At 51.0% G+C, this 18,894-nt stretch overlaps 1 protein-coding gene across 1 annotated transcript; it reads left to right on the forward strand.

The window, feature by feature from the left end:
• The first annotated feature begins 353 nt into the window (after positions 1-353).
• Positions 354-18,465, forward strand: IGF2 (insulin like growth factor 2). Its single transcript, XM_054068553.1, has 4 exons — positions 354-870; positions 8,426-8,588; positions 15,476-15,642; positions 16,104-18,465. The coding sequence occupies exons 1-4, from the start codon at positions 766-768 to the stop codon at positions 16,344-16,346; spliced, it is 678 nt and encodes a 225-aa protein (XP_053924528.1). The 5' UTR covers positions 354-765; the 3' UTR covers positions 16,347-18,465.
• The last annotated feature ends 429 nt before the right edge of the window (positions 18,466-18,894 follow it).

Below are 18,894 nucleotides of genomic sequence, written 5' to 3' on the forward strand. Positions count from 1 at the left end.
TTTCGGACAGGGGCTCGGGACGCGGAGGACCCTCACCTCCTCCCCTCACCTGCAGGGGATGCGCGCAGCCCCTCGCCCACACGGGGTCGGCCGGAATGGGTCGAAGCCCCCACCCGGCGGCAGCCCGCGAAGAAACCGTGCGGCAGAAACTTTCTGTCCCCTCTTCCCTCCCCGAGCTGGGCTCCGGAGGGTTACGAGAGAGAAGGAGGGAAGAAAGGAAGGGAGGGAGGGAAGAGAGGGGGTTAGATCGCTCTGCAACATTATTGGCTGCGTGGCCGGGCTGGTGCTCGCTGGGGAGGTCAGAGCATGCCCATTGGGGGGGTATAAAAGGGGGGCAGCCGGAGCGCCTTGCCTGTCTCCTCGCTCGTGGGGCAGCCAGCCGGGAGAAGCGGGCAGTCAGGCAGCGGCCCCTCCGCCCCGGCCAGAGGGACGCATCAGTAAACACAAAGTGAGAGCCACCCAAGGGGCAGTCAAAGCAGGAGAAGAGAAAGAGAAGGAAAACAAAAAAGAGAGGGGCGGGAAACCAGGGAAAAAAAAAAAAAGGAAGGAAAGAAAAAAAAAAGGGGGGAAAAAAAAGGAAAGAAAAGGAAAGCGCGCGCACGCTCGCTCTCTAGAATAACAAAATACCTAATCGTAACAAAATAACATCCTTCAGACAAAATCAAGCAGGGACTTGACATACCACAAAGGCAAGGCGAGGAGAGCGAGCCAGGTCGCGCGGAAGGCGAGCCAAAGCCGCGATCGCTGCCAGGGCAGGAGAGCAGCATGTCAAGCGCCGGGGCACACACGGATGAGCGCTGCCGGCAGCCTGCCTTCCTCCCGGGCCCGCCGCCGCCGCAAGAAGTTGAGAGCAGCAGCGGCAGCGCCAAGGTAAGCGCCGCTCCGCGCTGCCCCTCCGTGCCCTGCCGCGTCGTGCCGGGCAGCGTCGCGCCGTGCTGCCCGGTGCCATGCCGAGCCGGGCAGGGCGGAGGCGAGCTGCACTGGACAGAGTCGCGCCGTGCCGAGCTGTACCATGATGGACAGTGCCGAGCCGACTCGAGCCGTGCCGTGCCGTGCCGTGATGGGCAGAGGCGTGCCGAGCCGAGCCGAGCCGTGCCGTGCCAAGCTGGGCAAAGCTATACCGAGCCGTGCCAAGACGTGCCACGCCGTGCCGAGCGGTGCCGAGCCGGGCAGAGGGGTGCCATGCTACACGGGGTAGAGCCGTGCCGGGCAGAGCCGTGCCGTGCCATGCCGAGCCGTGCCATGCCGAGCCGCGCCGTCCCCTCTGCCCGCCGTCCCCACTCGCGTCACTAGAGGGCCCCCGCGAGCCAGCGCAGCCGCGGGCCGGCGGGGTGGCCGCTGCGGAGGGGTGCGCGGGGTATCCCTGGGGCGCGCCCCGCGTCCCGGCGGGCAGGGACAACCCCCGGGTGGCCGCGCCCCTCCCGCAGCCCGCGGGGAGGGCGGCAACGGGGCCGCTTGCGCGCGATTTGCGCGCCCGAGTGCGGAGCCGCGCAGGGGCGTGCGGGGCCGTGCGAGGTCAGGCGGGGCTGTTCGGGGAGCGCGGAGGCGCTCGGGGCCGCGCGGGTGAGGGACTGGCGGTTCTCGGGCTTCGGAGACTGGGGAGATTATTAAACTCTCTTCTGCAAAACACTGCGGCTTGTTTGGTCTCGGAGGGATAAAAATACAGAGAGGAAAAACAAGAAAGCAAAGCCAAAATGGAGTGAGAGTTGATTTTTTTCCTCTTTTTTTTTTTTTTTTTTTTCCCCTTCTTCTCTTCCCAACTGCTTCTCCGTACAGTAATTGTTTTAAAAGCACGTCTTGGAAAGGTTTTAGCACTCTGTTGAGCAGTGGGGAATTGGGGCACATGAGGAAACTCTGATTTAGCGTAACTGTACCAGCAGATGTGTCTGCCTTGCCTCGAGCCAGTGGTACTTCAGCAGGGTTTCTGATACACTCGGGCGGCGTGGAGCAATCAAGTGTAAAAACAAGGTTCGTGTGGGTGGTTTTAAATAGACTCCTCGGGAGAATCGCTGTTTTCAACCTTTGAGTCAAAGCTTCTTATACAAAGTCTGTAGTTTTCTTCCAAATGCTGTGATGTGCTTGGGAGGCCAAAGCCTGCTTTTCTTTGGGTTTATTTGTTGTCAGGTAGCATATCTGTCTCTGTGTGTGTGTGTGTGTGTGTGTGTGGTTTCTCCTTTTGCTCTGCAGCGTTTGGTGTGTTGGGTTTGTTATTCCTCCTCTTGCCTTGATTTAGAGTGGAGTTGAGGAGCCTGGGTCGTGGGGGTTTGTGAGGGTGACTTTGTGCTAAGGACATCTGGAGGAATAAAACTGATTGACACTTCTGATTTGAGCTTCACTGAGCTGTTTTGGACCCAATTTGACAATTTTGGTGGGGGTGAATGGGTCAGAGCTGTAAATCTTGCTCCACGTTGTCAACACCCACACAAGTTCACTCAGGCTTTCAAAGGGGCTATCCCAGCTCCTGTGAAAATTCATTAAGGGATAAAAGGTTTGACATCGCAGGTCCTCTCCGACCGCCACATGAAATTTGAGATTCAAAATGTGTCTCTGTGTGTGTCCCAGTCTTTGACAGGTGATCTTTTTTGCAGCCTGACTTGGAGGGCTGCTGCTCTGACCAGGCAACCCAGAGGTGTCAACGCATATCTTCCCATTGATTCCTATAGGCTTTGGAGCAAGCCTGGCTTGCCTCATGGAGCACTAGAGAAAAGCATTTCTGTACTTTTTTTTTTCTAAATAAAGCAAACACAGCAGGTGAGATCTTATTTTTAGAGGGACCGAGGAGTTGGTGTGTTTCCAGCAGTGCATAGGAACACTGTAAGTGGCCCACCCTCTCCTGGCTCGTGTCCTGGGGCTGACCTCTCCAGTTCTGCTTTGGATTGTCTTTGCTTTCAAAGGCTGCTGTGTGTCTTAACGGGGCAAAGAGATACCAGCCTCCTTTAACACGTTTGCTTGAGGGGTCAGGAGAGGTTGGGGGCACCCGGGGAAAAAATCTGCCTTGGGGTTCCTGCCCTGATCTGCAAGGGTTAAAGCCTCTCTGCCAAGACGTAAAGCAAGCTCAGTGTGTTGTGGGAATATCACTTGCCAGTAGACTCTAGTCACCACAATTTCTGATTTAACGGCTTAACTTGCTGTTAACTTTCCCTGATACACTTCAGGTTTTGGACAGGAATGTAGAAAGGAGAGAGGAACAATAAAGAAAGAAGTTAAGTGAGGCTACTAAAATGGATTTAAATCCCTTCCCTGGGTCCTGCCAGCTGTCTTTAGAAAAGTTAAGCAAGATTGCATTACCTTTTCTTTATGCAATAAATCAAATGTTTCTAGGCTGCATACCAAAATTTGTGCAATATGCTCTTACTCCCCAGTGGGGTGAGTAAATGGACTGAATACCCCATTCACCTTTTTCAGCTTGATTTTTCCACAGCTACAGCAGTCCTTGCTGTGACACTGATAGACGCAGGATGTGGGCGGTGTTCCCCTGCCTGCCCAGCCCCTGTCCCACAGGCAGAGAAGGGCAGCCTCTCTCCCCGCTCAGACGATGGGAGGTGGAAAGGTGACCCCCAGCGCCAGGCAGAGTGGGCTGCTGATGGGGATGAGCAGCAAAGACAAAAAGTGAGGCCTAAAAATAGCAGCAACGTTGCCAACCTCAGCCATATGAATGTCATGCGAGCCAGGTGCCAAGAATCATGAGGTTTTTGTTTTTTTCAAGCCTGAGCTGAACAGCAAAACTCCTGATCCTGCGTTGATTTTATTCACCTGACGGCTCAAAGGTCTAAAGTTATATGTTTTGAAGCTTGCTTCTTCCAAGCTGTGAGTTGGAAATCTCATCCTTTCTGTTTCAGTAGAAAAGGAAAGCTCTTCTGCAACACAGCATGCAGGTCCTCTCCCTTTGGGTACTGCTGGGCACCTCCTCCCGGCGCCTCTGCTGAAGATGCAGCTCCAGGGTGGTTTTTGGCTGCCAAGGCACCTGCCTCTTCCTGCCGGCCTCCACTAGCCCTTTGTTACTTGGCACCTCGGGGCATCGTGGTGTGGTGCCCTGTGCGAGGTGTTCGGTGCCTGTGGGCAGGGCTGGCACTTGCTTGGCACGTGTGAGGTTGGCATATGCCCGCATCCTGCCCCTTCGAGAGAGCCATGCTTGAAACCAGGTCAGCTCCCCTTTCTCTGGGGGCTGCCCTCCAGGAAGAGTAACGCAGAGAGCTGTTCAGAAACTCCTGAAGGCAATTGTTGGAGTGACAAAACATCAGTCTTCCCACTTTTCTTTGGAGGGCTGGAGAGTGATGGAAGCTGGGATATGCAGACTGAGGGTTTCCCCTCCTGCACATGCTTCTGCATGATGACTTTTCGCTGTGCTCCCTTTTAAACACTGCACTGCTCCACAGAAAAAGTGAGATTTTTTTTTTTTTCTGTTTGCTGTCCAAATCCAAATTTTGCAGACTGGGCTATCTGTCAATTCCCTCCTATGTTATTCTGTTCATATTAAATTGTAATGAAGGCCAGACTGAAGAAGCAATGAGGTCAGGCAGGAGGTTTACTCTCCATTTTTTGGGAGATGTTTGTTGCCTGAGAGAGGCACCATGGTTTGGTTGGCTCAGCACAAGTCTAGATGCAGGGGTTGCCTGAGCTGTCCTCTGAGATTTGGCAACAGGGCGTTGTACCACATTGTGGCCTTTTGGGCCCTGAATCCTCAGCAGCTGGACAGAAATCGCCAATCCAACTGATTCTGCAACAAATCCTGAAAAAATCCTGCAATGGCCTCAGGCAAGAGAGTGGCTCTACTGCAGACCTGCCCCCGGGCTCGCTCCCAGCACACTACAGCCCCTCCAAGAGGACCTTCCCTGTTGGTGTGTCCCTGCTGGCTGGGGGCTGCAGAAAGGTATTTTGGCAGTCCCCAGCCATGAGTGCAGCAGCACACAGGATCTCCAAGGCAGGCAGGAGCATCCTGTGCAGAGCAGCTTGTGGCCAAGCTGGCTCCAGCAGCAGCCTGGCTTCCCATGGGGACTTGGGAATGCATAGGAAGGCAGGAGAGGGGCATGAAGGATGGAGAGCAAAGGAGACAATCTAAAGGGAAGAAGAGGCCAGCATTGTGCTCTGATGACCTATCTGAGCCTCTCTCACACGGAGAAGGCTGCTTTCATTTGTGATTCCCAGGATGGTATAGGGCACCCATGCAATCAAGAAATTCCTCTTGAATCAACCTGCTGTGGCAAGAATGAACCTTAGCTGGGTGCTCTTCTTGCTGACACAGGACCATGTTCTTTAGGAATGCATACTGCTTGCCTCTTACTGCCTTATTCCCATTACCTCTAATGTGAGAGAGGCTTTCTAATAAAAAATGACAGGTTTTCCAGCCATTGCTGTGCATTTACTCCTGTCCCATAGCTGAGCATTCTGTCCCTGTCCTAACGCTTGGAATAGAAACCTAAAGCAGTGCTATCCCACATTTCCAGTGGAGAATGAAGGTTTAGAGAGGTTCACAGGGCTTTGACTCATGTTGCTGAGTGGGATTTGGCCATGACAACTGAAGGTGCATGCAACCTGCGCAACCTGAGTGGTGCTTGCACAGGGTCATGGGCTGTGGGTAATCAGTTGTGCTGTGTGATCTTGTTTTAGGGAGCAGTACCTGCTCTGCCAGGTGCAGCAGGGTGTGTGTGAGCTCTCCTGTGTGGATGCTCCTCATCCCTGCTAAGGAGGAGTGGCAGGGGAGAAGGATTGATTAAAAGTCATTGGGATGCACTGCAGAGGTGATGGCGCTCTGGGAGTCTTGTCTAGCATTTGGGTGGCGCCTAGAGGCTTTTCCTCCGCAGGATCAGTAGAGGGAAAGAGAGAGGAAAGGGCTTATGGGGTTGAGTTGAGTTGTGGCTCCATCAAGCTGGAGAAAAACCGCAGCACCTAGTAGTAAATAAAGATGTTTTTTGCTTTGCTGCCCGGTTTCTTATTCCATGGCTGCTGGAGGGAGCAGGGAGATGCCAAGATGACAGCAGTGGAAAGGGCTGTTGGTTCATGTGTAAGCAAAGCGAGGCTTTGTTGTATTGCACACCTCCACGTTTGCCCTAGATGACAGTGTTGGGACGTTGGGGCTCTTCCTGTCCACAGGGCTTCTGGGAGGCTTCCTGGCTGGAGTTGCGGGGTACATAGGCATCCTAAAAGAGCTTGCAGTGGAAGCAAGAAGGGCTGCCAGGGGCTGCCTTTGTGCCTATGGTATGGGTTGCGCAGGAGCTGGTATTTTCCAAGGAGCACAAGTTTTTTTCCACAGAAGGTATCACATCTCCCCAGCATCAGATATCGCCCTGCCAACAAAACCGCACTCTCCCCTTGCTTCAGAACATCTCACTCCTTTCTATAGACTGAATGTGGAGGAAAAACTGCGTTTGTCACCCATGCCCTCCCAAAAGAGCCCTTCTCGAGGACAATAACTGACTCGTGTACAACCTTCTTGTTAGCTGAGGTGCATGGGACTAATTGGGGTTGGGGGATTATTTGGTTTTCCTGAAGTTTCATGTCAGCATCTTTAGTGGCAGCACTGGCTGCTGTGGATCTGCTGCCTCAGCATTCAGCTGTTGGCACTACCTGCGTCCTGGGGACACCAGCAATCACCAGTATGTGAAGAAAAGGAAAAACAGGAAAGAAAAGGAAAGGAAGTAGGATCATAGATGTCTTGTTGGTTGGAGATCTGGTTGCTGATGTTGCCACGCCAGGGGCATGACTCAGGCAGTGCAGGTGATGCTGGGGAGTCCCAGTAAACAAAAGGTGTGGTGGCAAAACGCTGCAGCTTGGCAACGTGGTGCAATCACAGCCCTGTGCTGTCCCTCTGCTCCTAGTGTAATATAGACCAAAGCGCTCCAGGTGGGCTGAAGAGACTGATGCTACTGGTAAAGATGGTTGTGGTCCCATCACTAGCCGATTTGAGCCCAGTTTTTACCCAAGGCTGCTGCCTGTCTCAACCAGAGCCCTGGAGTATTTTTGCCAGCCTTGGTGATCTCTGCCAGCACAGGCTGAGAAATACGATGGACTTTGAAACTCATGGGGGGGGGGGAATGCCCCCCTCAGCCCACCTAGACTTTGCAGCCTTTGATTTGGCTTTTCTAGCTGCTGATCCCTGTCCTCCTGCTGCTCAGAAGAGTTTGCAACTTGTAAGCACAGTGCATTTCTAGCAGTGATGATTTGAGCTATGTGCTAGTAAAAAATTGGTAGCAAGGGTGGCTTTATTGCTGGCAGGACTGTAGCCCGTGGGAGCTGGGCTAATTTCCTGGCTGCACTGCAGACTTCCCCCGTGACCTTGGGCAAGTCATTTAATCTATCCTGGGCTTTGGCTCCATCTCTGAGCATCCCAGGGGGGTGAGGTAATATTCATTAACTGATATTATTCTCGAGTTGCTCAGATGCTATGATGATGAAGGCTGCATGTGAAATCCAGTGTTTCAGCTGAGTGTTAGCAGGGAGAGGAGATGCTCTGCTTGAGATTTAGCATTGCCCCATGCTGGCTGCTATTTTGCCACGGTTCCCCTCTTCATTTTGAGCTGACCTGTCTGGCCACCATTGTTACTTGGCTGTATATATACAGTGATGCTCATCACTGAGGGGCTATAATGTCTTGAACCATTCATGGGTTTTGCCTCATCCAGTGAGGCAATAGTACCCTATCTTTACACCTGTCAATGCAGAGGTGAAGCTGTTTGCTGCAGCCAAGTCAGACGAAATCTTTGGGTTAGTCAGCAGATATCAAGGGAGTTTATATTTTAATCTTCTGTGCCGGCTGATAGTCCCTTGGCCCTCCTTGGTGATGCCTCAGGTGCGTTTCCGGTGGGAATGCTCTGCTCCTGAGGGATGTCTTCTCATTTCTGGCTCTTTTGAGCAAACATGGCTTGTGCAATCAGTCTCTTGATTGCCCGAGCCACTGTCACATGAGTCTCTTGCACACCCAGAGCAAAGGCTGTCAGTCCCTGGCAAAACCCAGCTTTTCTCAAAAGCAGCTCTAGGACAGGTTGAAACTTAATTTTTTCTGTTTTGAAGGGACATGCATTGAGGTACAGCATAAAAACCTGTCATCAGAAATAAAAAAAAATAAAAACAAACAAAAAAAAAAAACCCAAACCAAACCTCCCAATAATAGTTTGAATGATTTCCCATGTGAAAGGGGGGGGAATAAAATATCACACCTTTGAAAGAGCAGGGTCATTAAAAGCCTTTCAGAGGCAGGCTGAAGTGGGATTTTCCAATGGAAAAACTGCTTCAATGCAAACCTTGTCTGGCTGGAGTGGTTGACCAGCAGGGGTAAGCATGTCTGGGCATCAAAGCTCCTTCTAAGCAGCATCCTGACATATCTGGGCACTAAACTCCAGGCATGCTGTGGGCGGGCGGGGTGGAGCATTGGGGAGGTGGTAGAAAGGAGGTCTCTTGCTCCATGTTAATGCTGTGCCTCTGTCCCCAGGTGCAGAGGATGTGTGCGGCGAGGCGGATGCTGCTGCTGCTGCTGGCTTTCTTGGCCTACGCACTGGATTCGGCTGCAGCATATGGCACAGCGGAGACCCTCTGCGGCGGGGAGCTGGTGGACACACTGCAATTTGTCTGCGGGGACAGGGGATTCTACTTCAGTAAGTGCCAGGCAGCTGCCAGTGGAGGGCAGGATGCTGCCCCCACCCTGTTCCTTGCTTCAGTGGAGCCAGGCAGGGAGAGAAAGGAGGGGTCTCCCAGCCCAGTGCTTTTTGTGATTGCATTGTACATGGTGGTAGGCCAGGAGAGGAGCGAGAAATGCAATGTGCTCAGGGTGACATGCAGCTACCTTGTGTTTGTTTTGTGGACAGTATAGTCCTGTGGGGAAATTGGGTCCTGCATTTGATATGCTCGGGAAAGTCAAATATCACTGGGAAGCCATAGATGATTGGCTCACTGGTGATGCAGGCAAGTCGCTGAAATAATGTGAATGTCTACAGCCAGCTCTCTGCTGAGCTTGGGCCCTGGCTTATTTTTAAACCTTGCTGCCAAGTGCTGCATCCTGAGAGCTGGTGGGCAGGTGAGCACTCCCCCTGTCTGGGCAGGCTTTGCTTGGGTGTTGCAGCAGATTCTAGACTGCTCCCAAAATATGCTTTGTGGTCTTATGGCTACCTGCTGTTGAACCTGTTGCTGAAGAGTGGTGTCTTACCCTTTTGCAGCAGGGCTGGTGCCAAAAAATGCAGCATTGCTGTTCTCCACAGAGCGCAGGTGGCTTCAGGACAGTTGGCTGGAGTGGCTTCCCACGAGAATGCTTTGGGGGTTTGGACCGTTGGCATTAGCAGTACAATGGTAATTGGTAAATGGGGAGCAGGAGTAGTAAAACAGTAGCGGTAGATGCCCAGTAACGTGTGGGAAAAGGTGTCTTGACACTGTGACACCTTATTTTGGTGTTTCAGACCCCTTCTCTGCTTGGGAGAAAAACACCCTGTGTCTTGCTGCCTGCTGGTGACTGAACCCCAGAGTGACTGTCTGTGGGAAAGACACAAAACCAGATGGAGGGAAGAAGATGGAGATATCAGCTGCATACTCTTCCCTCTGCCTTGGGAAAAGGAATTAAAAAGTTGTTTTCAAGTAACAAGGCGTTATTTGGGGTAATGAAGTCAAGAGCCAGCCCCCCTCCCAGCTTGCCTGTGTAGGGAACAAGGTGCTGCAAAGTTAAGAGATGACCTTGGATGTCCCTTCCCAACCTGGAAGCTCAGCCAGACTTGGCTGACACTGCCTGCTAAGGTTGGGCAGGGAGAGATGCAGGGATCCTGCGTCCAGCAGCAGCCATAGTTTAGGATGTGCAATTTCTGGCAGGCGACTGGGCTGCAGTGGTGGCTTTGCAGCTACTCGGGGGCAATTGACCAGCCCTCTCCCAGCTGAGCACCAGGATATTTTCATGCCTGAGTGTTGCGGGCAGGCAGCGCTTTCATGGATGCCCTAGGCGCACTTCCTTCCTCTCACCAAACTGAGCAGCGAGCGAGCGTTTGCATGTCAGCTGCCCTTCCTCTTCTCATCACTTCCTGCCACCTCTCCTCCACCAATGAACTCCATGACAGACCTCGGCCGAGGTGGCAGGTCCAGGTCTGGCCTTAATGGCATGGCAAGGTGAGCTCCTCTCCTGCTTTTGCACCTTTTCCTCTCCCTTTACGTATAGAGGACCATCTGTCTCCCTCCTGTGGTTTCTCTTCCCTCCTCCCCTTTTCCGGGGATGAAAAGGAATGGGGCTTTTGTTTTACAAACAGACTGACCTCCTTTCACCTCAAATAACCCAGCTGCCCAGGCCAAAATAACAACACTTTTGAAGGCAGACAAGTTGCTTGGTGCCAAGTGGTTGGGCTGGTGCTTGCAAGGGGATTCTTGCTGGATTTTTTTGTCTTCTTCTATCTCCCCTTCTTCTTTCTGAGTATTTCTGGAGAGCCCAGGTGCAGGAAGATGAAGTAAAGTCCTTTCAGTCCCATCTTTTAACCCCTTCAGCATCTGGCCGACTTGGACTGTGCATGGCTTAAGATGTTTGGGCTATGGTTCTTGACGAAGGGTTTGGACATCCCCAGCTCACTTCGTTTTTTTCCTCTACCTCCATCAGCTGGCCTCACAAAGTGATTAATTCTCCTGAGCGCATTAATCCTCACTTCCAGGCCCTCATATCTGCTCTGTTGTCACTGTATAGACTCAATAGGCCATGATTATCTCTCATCATAGCAGGTTTATGTCTTAAAACTGGGCCTGGGTTTGTCATGAGTGCTTTTCAGCTTGGGTTGTGTTACCTGGTGAGAAGCCTACTCTAATGCAGTTGTTTGTATGGGAGGACAATGATTTGTATAGCCTTGTCCTGCAGGTAGGGGTGGGCCTCACTTGCTGGACAGGGCTTGTTGCAAACATCGAAACGTAGTTTTCCATCTTGAAAAAATTGAAACTGGTATGAAAATCTATTATCAGTTTTCTGCTGCAGCACTGATTTGAGTACTTAACCAATGTTTTGCATTCTTACGATGGAGCCCTTAGCTAACAAAGCTAGTTCTGAAATACAGCGCTATTTACATCCATGGAAGCAGACGGAGAGTATCGGCAATATTTTGTCTCCCTAGCACCTGATGACAGGGAAGTACTCAATCTAGACTGTGAGGAGTGTGCCTCCTTCTAATTGGGATGCCCATCTGTCTGCTGGTGTGGGGAGCGTGTCCCAGCTTGTATGTGCCCTTGGAGACATCATGGCTGGCAGGTGCTTGAGGCTGAGGATGCTGAAGCTGCCTCTGAGAGCTGGGGCTGCAAAAGTGCTGCACACACAGGGGCAGGAGCTAGCAGCACTAGGTTACCCGGCTGCAGGATGCAGGGTAGGCATGGCGATGTGCACCACACCAGTCCTGCAACACATCCCAGGGGTGTCTGGGCAAGCTTCCACTGGACCTGTGCATACTTTAATCTGCTGTGATGCCCTTCCCTTCATTACTTTTTAAGGCTTTTGGGCCTCGTCCACAGGTGACTGGCAAGGTGGTAGCATCCCAGCGTGGCTCTGTGGGGACGTCAGGATCCCCTCTCCCTGCTCCCCGGCACCTATCCCAGGGCTGGTGGCATGGTCCGTGGAGGGATGCTGAGCCCTGAGCAAAAAAAGTGGGGCAGGTCGAGAGGAAGCCCCAGTTGCAAAGCTGCTTTCATGCACTGCTGGAAGGGAGGGGAGAAGGGACTGCAGAGGGAGAGACTTCTCTGTAAACAACAGCTCCTGTTTCCTCCTTTCCAACAGCTGATAAGAATTTAGCTCTTTGCAGCCGCTTGTGCTGACGGGGCACATTCTTGCGCGCCCGCCGCTCCTCCGAATAATACTAGGAAAAAGCAGGGGGGAAAGTGCGGTGCCGGGGTGGGGGAGGGCCAGGCCAGGGGCACTGGGACGGGGCCCGGTGCTGCACAAAGGCCCCCTTGTTGCTCCCGACATTCCTGTGACAGGGGTGCGGGGACTGTTTACACCCAAAGTCCCCTTCCACTCGGCTTGCTGCCTGATTGACTGGAGAAGAGGGGATCTGGCCAGGGTGGCATCAGCACTGTGCGCCCTTCCCTGTGACATCCGTCTGGCCCTGGTGAGGGTAGGGAGCCCGCAGCAGTGGGGTGGCAGTGCTAGAGAAGGGACCCTCCAGTTCCCCCTCATCTATGGCGATGCCAGCACTTGTAGTGTGGAGGTGTAGCTGAGCTGCAGGTACAGAGCCTCCAAGCTCTGCTGGGAGCAGGTTTGGCTTTGCCCCAGGACTGGGATGCCCAGCTCTCCCTGTCAGGATAGCCCACTGCCGGACAGGTATAACCCCAAGCAGCCAGACGCCCTTGCATCACTTGGCTTTGCATTACTGGGCTTTGCACCCCTGGGCTTGGCCCCTCAGCAGAACTGGGGGAGATTTTGGTGGAACGCTATGTGGGGGAAAAGAGACTATAGCTATTCATTGACAGCTGAGAGGAAGCATGGTTTCTTGGAGGAGGCGGTCATCTTCGCAATGGGAAGTGGCTCACGTGCTGCCTGCAGGGCTCTCCCCTGGGGACAAGGGAAAAAATCAGCAAAATCCTCCCTGGGTTTAGCAGTGGTGGTAAAATGAAATGCCACCCATGGGCAAAAGCCAGGAAATTCAACCTTTAGTCTGGGTATAAATCATGTTAAGGATCAAATGCTTTTCCCAATCCAGGTCAGCAGTTATATTGCTGTTAACCAGCAATAGCTTGGCATCTCTTCCCTGGGTTGTTGTCTCCAGGTACTTTCTGGGACTAAATTCCCATTTGTTATGTTTGCCTATTTTTTTTTTTCCCTCAAGTAACTCTCCCACAGAGGATTGCATTGGCATTTGGCGAGATGTGTACAGTCAATTATGTAATGGGAAGTGTGCCCTATTGGATTCTTGTGGCGGAGCTGGCAGTGGCACCAGCAAGGGGGACAGCAGCCTTATGCGGGAGAGAAGCAGCAGCATGGCAGGGCTGGGGGCGCTGTGTGTTGCCTGCTGGCTGGGGACAAAGGTGCTGTGCCACCGTGGTAATCCCTGTTGTGAGCTTACCCTGGGGTTGCCACACATGGGCATTTGCAAATGTGCGGCTGTGATCTTCCTGTACAATCCCATGCCAGAAAGTACCCTTAATGGCAGGCAGTAAAAATTGTCCCACTTTGTTGTTGGTTTTTTCCTCCTCCTTCTTTCGAAACAAAGACGTAGCTGCAAGTGGGCAACTTCTGTTTTTGAGTGGAGACATGTAACCTTTCAAGACCTCAACTTCTTCTTGAACCATGTGTGTTGTCACTTGTGCAACCTTCTGTTTAGCAGGAGCGTGAATGCAGTCCTCTGAGGATGTGCTGTTGAGAGGGGTTGACTTGAAGTTTTTTCTCTTTTCCTTCCAAACTCTCCTTCTGCCCATGCTCAGCATGCCTTTGTGTTGCTGCCTAGTGCTTCAGCAACCTGCCACACATGCAGGTTGGGACACTGCAGTCGATATGTGCTGGGCGGGGGCTGTATACTCTGCAGGATTTTCAGTCTCCCATGGACCTTGCTAGTCATGCACCTGACCCCAAGCTGGCTTCCCCCCGCCCCCCCCCATCTCCTTTGGACATTGCCACACAGACTGCCTGCATTAGGATCACTTGTACAGCTGGGGTACCCAACACACCTGCCTTGCTTTTAAGGGGAGGGCCCAATCCAGTCTGTTTGTTGGTCACAAGCATTTATAGAGAGAAAATTAAACTTGTAATAGTGCTCCCTTCAGTGAGCCTTTGCCCAGAGGGAACCATCCTTCTCATCTTCCCATGTGTCTGGCTAAAGATCATGTCTGAAATTTTTCCAAACAAAAAGAAAAACAAAATGAGTGTAGTGGTGAAGGAGATGAGTGTTGAAAATAGAGCATTTTAAATTACTCCTAGAGGTGGGCTGCGTGATAGGAGTCAGCTGCCCAATCACCTTGTGCCCTGATGCTCCATTTACTCTTGCAACCTCTAAGCTGTGGCAACACACCAGCATGGAGTAGACGGCTCCCCTCGGAAGGGAGGATGGCTGATTTTTAATGAGAGTGGGTGCTGTGCTGCAAGGGGCTTCTCTATTGCACATCCTGTGGTGAGGTATACTCGCAGGGTTTTGCATGCCAGCATTGCACATGTGGGGCTGCATTGCACACACAGGGCTGCATTGCACGTCCAAGTTTGTATTGCACATGTGGGGCACAGAAAACTCCTGCGCTTTGTGCTTTGTCCAGAGGCTGTTTGGTTAGGCACCCAGATGAGGTCCCCCCTGAGGAAACTCATCAGCACCTTGCAAGTCAGGGCCCTTAAATCTTAATCGTGGCCCAATATCTGCGTGGCTGTTTCATCTGGAGTACGTGGAGAGATTGTGGGTCATGCATAGGGCCAACATTGACCATTTTCTGTGTTCCCACAGCATGACTGGGAGGTGGGAGCTTGCCTGAGTGCAGCACAGTAAACAGTGTTAGGCAGTTGCACCTCCACAGCTCACTCCCAATGTTTCTTGTGCTCAAACTCTCCTGGCTAGTATGTGGTACCAGATCATGCTTACAAGCCCCACTGATGCTGGCCTCTGCTCTCCTTCTTTGGACCCCCTTGTGCTGGTGCTTTTGGCAGTGTGCAGAGCCCCTGCCTCAAACCCTACAACAGTGGAATCATGTAATAGGCCATCTGTGAAAGTACAGAGAAAGTCCTTCCATTTTGGGCCCGTTTGCATTTTGGAAGTTGCAATTCTCAAGCAAATTTGTTTTGCATCACAAATTCAAATTTGTCCATCTCTTTTTATTTTAAGGGGAGGAGGAAAACCAGGAAAACTGATATAAGCTTTTCCTCTGGAGTGCTTTGGCAGTCATTAAGCAGTGACATGAAATGTACTCAGTTGTTGCTGCACTGGACACAGGCTTTTGCAGCCTTCTGCAGGCAGAAATGGGAAAAGAACCCTTATTAAAAGATTAAGTATATCGGCTATTCTTGGCAGGTGTGGGAGCCTGTATTCTTTCTGCAGCTGTCTCAGAGCTGACCCATCTGGTGAAATTTAGCTGCCTTGGTTTGCTTCACCTGCCTGAGCATCAACCTGTTGGAAGGAGGTTGGCAGCCACAATGCCCTGTTGCTTCTTTCTAATAAAACTCATTTGCCAGGATCAGATATGGTCGCAGTAATCAGCATGATGCTGGTGGCTGGGCTGTGCTCAAGCCCCCTCACTTTATCTGTGCCTGAAAAGGCTGCCTGCACCAGAGGTATAGGAGGGGAATAAATCACCATTATATAAAGCACCTTTAATTAGCACTGCATGCACACAGGGAGCCGTTTTGACATCTACAGCATTTGACTGGGAAAGTCTTGGTGTGAAACTCTGCTGGTTTGCAGGTGCCTGTTAGCTGGTTTGCGAGAAGCACTGCTGTTTTTAAAGCACGTGGAACCCACTGGTCTCCCGTGGCTGGTGGAGGGATGCCTGCAAGGTACTGGCTGCCATGGAGCAGGGAAGAGGGTCTGGTCCACATTGATGGCTAACATCAGGGTCTCTGCTGTTGCAGGTAGACCGGTGGGACGAAATAACCGGCGGATCAACCGGGGAATCGTGGAGGAGTGCTGCTTTCGGAGCTGTGACCTGGCTCTGCTGGAAACCTACTGTGCCAAGTCTGTCAAGTCCGAGCGTGACCTCTCTGCCACCTCGCTGGCAGGCCTGCCGATGCTCAGCAAGGTAGGCGGAGGGCTGTGCTGGGATGGTGGCGCTTCTGTGAAATAGGTAGCAAGAGAAAAAGATGGGAAGGCCGTGAGTGGGAGAGGACAAACCGCAGCTGCAAGGTCTGCTGCTTCTGCAGAGCCTTTGAGAGACGGCCATGAGATGGCAACTCATGCCAAATACCTTGTGGAAATTCAGCTTTTAATAAGATAGGGAACCAGAGGTGGGCTGAATCATAGTGTCATAGAATAGCTTGAGTTGGAAGGGACATTTAAAGGCCATCTAGTCCAATCCACCTGCAATGAGCAGGAACATCTTCAGGTAGAGTAGTTTACTCAGAGCCCCATCCAACCTGCCATTTAATGTTTCCGGGGATGGGGCAATGTTTCCATGGGATGGATTGAGGTCAGAGAGGGGCACTCCTGTCTGGATGGTGGGCAGGCTTGTGTTGAGACTGATGCTATCGTGTCCCCTTGCAGGAGAGCTTCCAGAAGCCCTCGCATGCCAAATACTCCAAGTATGACGTGTGGCAAAAGAAGAGCTCCCAGCGGCTGCAGCGAGAGGTACCCAGCATCCTGCGGGCTCGCCAGTACCGGTGGCAGGCAGAGGGGCTGCAGGCTGCCGAGGAAGCCAAGACACTGCACCGTCCCCTCATCTCCCTGCCCAGCCAGAGGCCCCCAGTGGCACGGTCCTCCCCTGAAACTGCTGGCCACCAGAAATGAACCCTGACTGGCTGTCTTGATTTTTGATCTCCTGGGGGAGGGCGGGAGGACTGGCAAACCCAGCCTCCAAGCCCCTCCATCCCTGGGGCTGCCGAGCCGAGGAGCGGGGTGGCGGGGCACCCTCATGCCGCTCTGGCCCCAACCAAACAACTGACACAGCAAGGAGGGGATGGCAGCGGCGGCGGTGAGCAGCGCCGCTCCTGTGGCATCGTCCTTTTGGGGTGGGGGGGAGGGTTGTTTCATTTCCCAGGCCTGTTTCATTCCCCTGCGCCCCCAGTATTTCCAAGCCTGTACTTGCAAAGGGACAGTTTGGCACTTGAACTTTTTGCTGCCGGGCGCTGCGTGACATCCCCAGTGCCAACGCCAGAAGACAAAAGAAAGAGCAAGAGGGAAAAAGGATATGAAGTTAAATTTTCTTTTAATCTTATTTTTCCTCAAGAAGAAGAGATCCATTCTGTGTCTTTCTTGACAATAAAGTGAAAAACAAATAAAATGGGGAGAAATATTGAGGGATATACTTTTTTTCACCTCATTCCCACCCCACTTTTTTCTTCTTTTTTTTTTTTTAATTTTAGTTTTCTTATTTTTATAATTTTCTTTTGCACCTTTAAAAGAAAAACGAACCTGAGAAGAAGTTCCAAGGAGCCCCCATCTGCATTTTTGTGTGTGTGCTTCATTACAAGATTCCAAATCGACTTGCACCTTTTTTAAATCATTGATGATGTGAGAAAGAGAGGAAGAGGAGAGAGAAAGCAAGAAAGAGAGAAGAAAAAGGAAAGGAGAAAGAAGAAAAAAAAAAAACAAAAAAGTGAGCTGATGCTCACTTTAAATGGAGGAGGCGTTTGCATTGCACATTTGCCACGAATTTAGTTGATTTATATATATAATATATTATATAACTTTTTTGGCAAAAAAAGCACTATTTTTATGGGACATTTTGTGTAGTATCTGAAGAGGGATTGTAATGTTTAAAATGTGTTATGGTGCTAAAGTAAGTTGGAAGGGAAAAAACCCAGAAATAGCAAGGGAGGGTGGGGAGGGAAGGACAAGATAGCGAATACTGAACTTGAAATTTTAGCTTTTCGTTTTAGGAAAAGTGTGATAAATGTGTTTCTTTTCTCTTCTGAAATATAGCTTGGTCATGACCATATGAGCTAGTTGGCTGTTACTCATGTACACAGATGCACGCACACACAGAAATACATCAACATGCATCCTTTTTTGTAAAAAATTAAAAATCAAAGCCACCACAATTTATACTAAAAGGGAACTGTTCTAGAGACAAACTTTTGAATGGTGAAGGTGTTGCCAGTTACAACTTGAGACCCTGCTTCTGCATGGACCCCCTGGCGGAGCTTTGCTTCCCACACTGCAGGGGACCTACTACTTCCTCCCCATCCTGACAGCTTGCTCACACGCCAATTCTCTGGTGAGTGGGCAGGCAGGTGGGCAGCCCTCACTGCTGAGCCCCTGCAGAAGCACCAGCTCCATGCCCCACCATCTCCTTTACCTTCTCTTGCCCTTTGTGTCCTTACCGGACCTGCCCCCCCCCAACCAGCACCCCCTGCCCTCATCTCTTCATCCCCACCCCGGGGCCACAGAGGAGGACTGCACCTGGGCGGCTGCGAGGCTGGGGAAGTGGTGGGGAGAAGGCAAGTCTCTGGCTTGAGGCTTGGGACTTGGTGAGCGAATGGGTTTGAGAGGTGGGCAGAGGGCTGTAAAATAGGTTGGTTTTAAAGTAATATGTAATCTGTCTACAAACCGTAAAAAGGGGGGAATCAGTTACATCTCCCTATGATATACTCTCACTTGCTAATAAAATGGGGACACTCTGTTAACCAGTTCTGTACTTGCTTTGTCTTATATATCCATACATTTAAAACATAAAAAAAAAAGACTACTTGAATTGTATTCTATTTTGTGGTTTGGAGGGGTGGGCTAGTGGGAGTCTTGAGAGGGGAGGATTTTAATGTATAATCTTTTTGTTTGTTATTACCTTGCAATGTTGAGCCATGAAGCCTTTGTTTAAAAAAATGGCACTGCAATACACAACAAAGAAAATCCTTTATTTATTTTATTAAATGTATATGGAAAAGAATGAAAATTGGTCCAAATTAAAAGGGGGAGGGGGAAGGGAAGTGTGTGGGGTGGGTTTTATTCAGACAGAATAAAAACAGAGCAATTGCCAATAATTGACTTTTTTTTTTTTTCCTTTTCATGTGTCTTTTTTTAAAAGAAACCTAGTTTTTATTTTTTAAAAAGAGAAGTAAAAGCTTTCCTGGATGCTTTGTACCGAAAAAAAAAAAAAAAAAAGAAAAAAAAAAGAAAAAAAAAAAAAAAGAAAATCTGTTAAGTAAATAAATATCCATCCAGAATATGAAGCCTGACTTTTTCTTTTAGTTTATTTTTGCTTCTGGGGTAGGGCTTGGGTGGGGAGAAAGCCACACAAAGCTCCAGCCTTCAAGGAGGAACAAAGTGCGCTGCAATTCCTCTTTTCGTGTCTCAGACCTGCAAGAGAGTGTCAGGTGCCTCTAAACCCAACCCTAAA

Source organism: Cuculus canorus, chromosome 5 (genome assembly GCF_017976375.1).
Source record: "Cuculus canorus isolate bCucCan1 chromosome 5, bCucCan1.pri, whole genome shotgun sequence".
Lineage (NCBI taxonomy): Eukaryota > Metazoa > Chordata > Aves > Cuculiformes > Cuculidae > Cuculus > Cuculus canorus.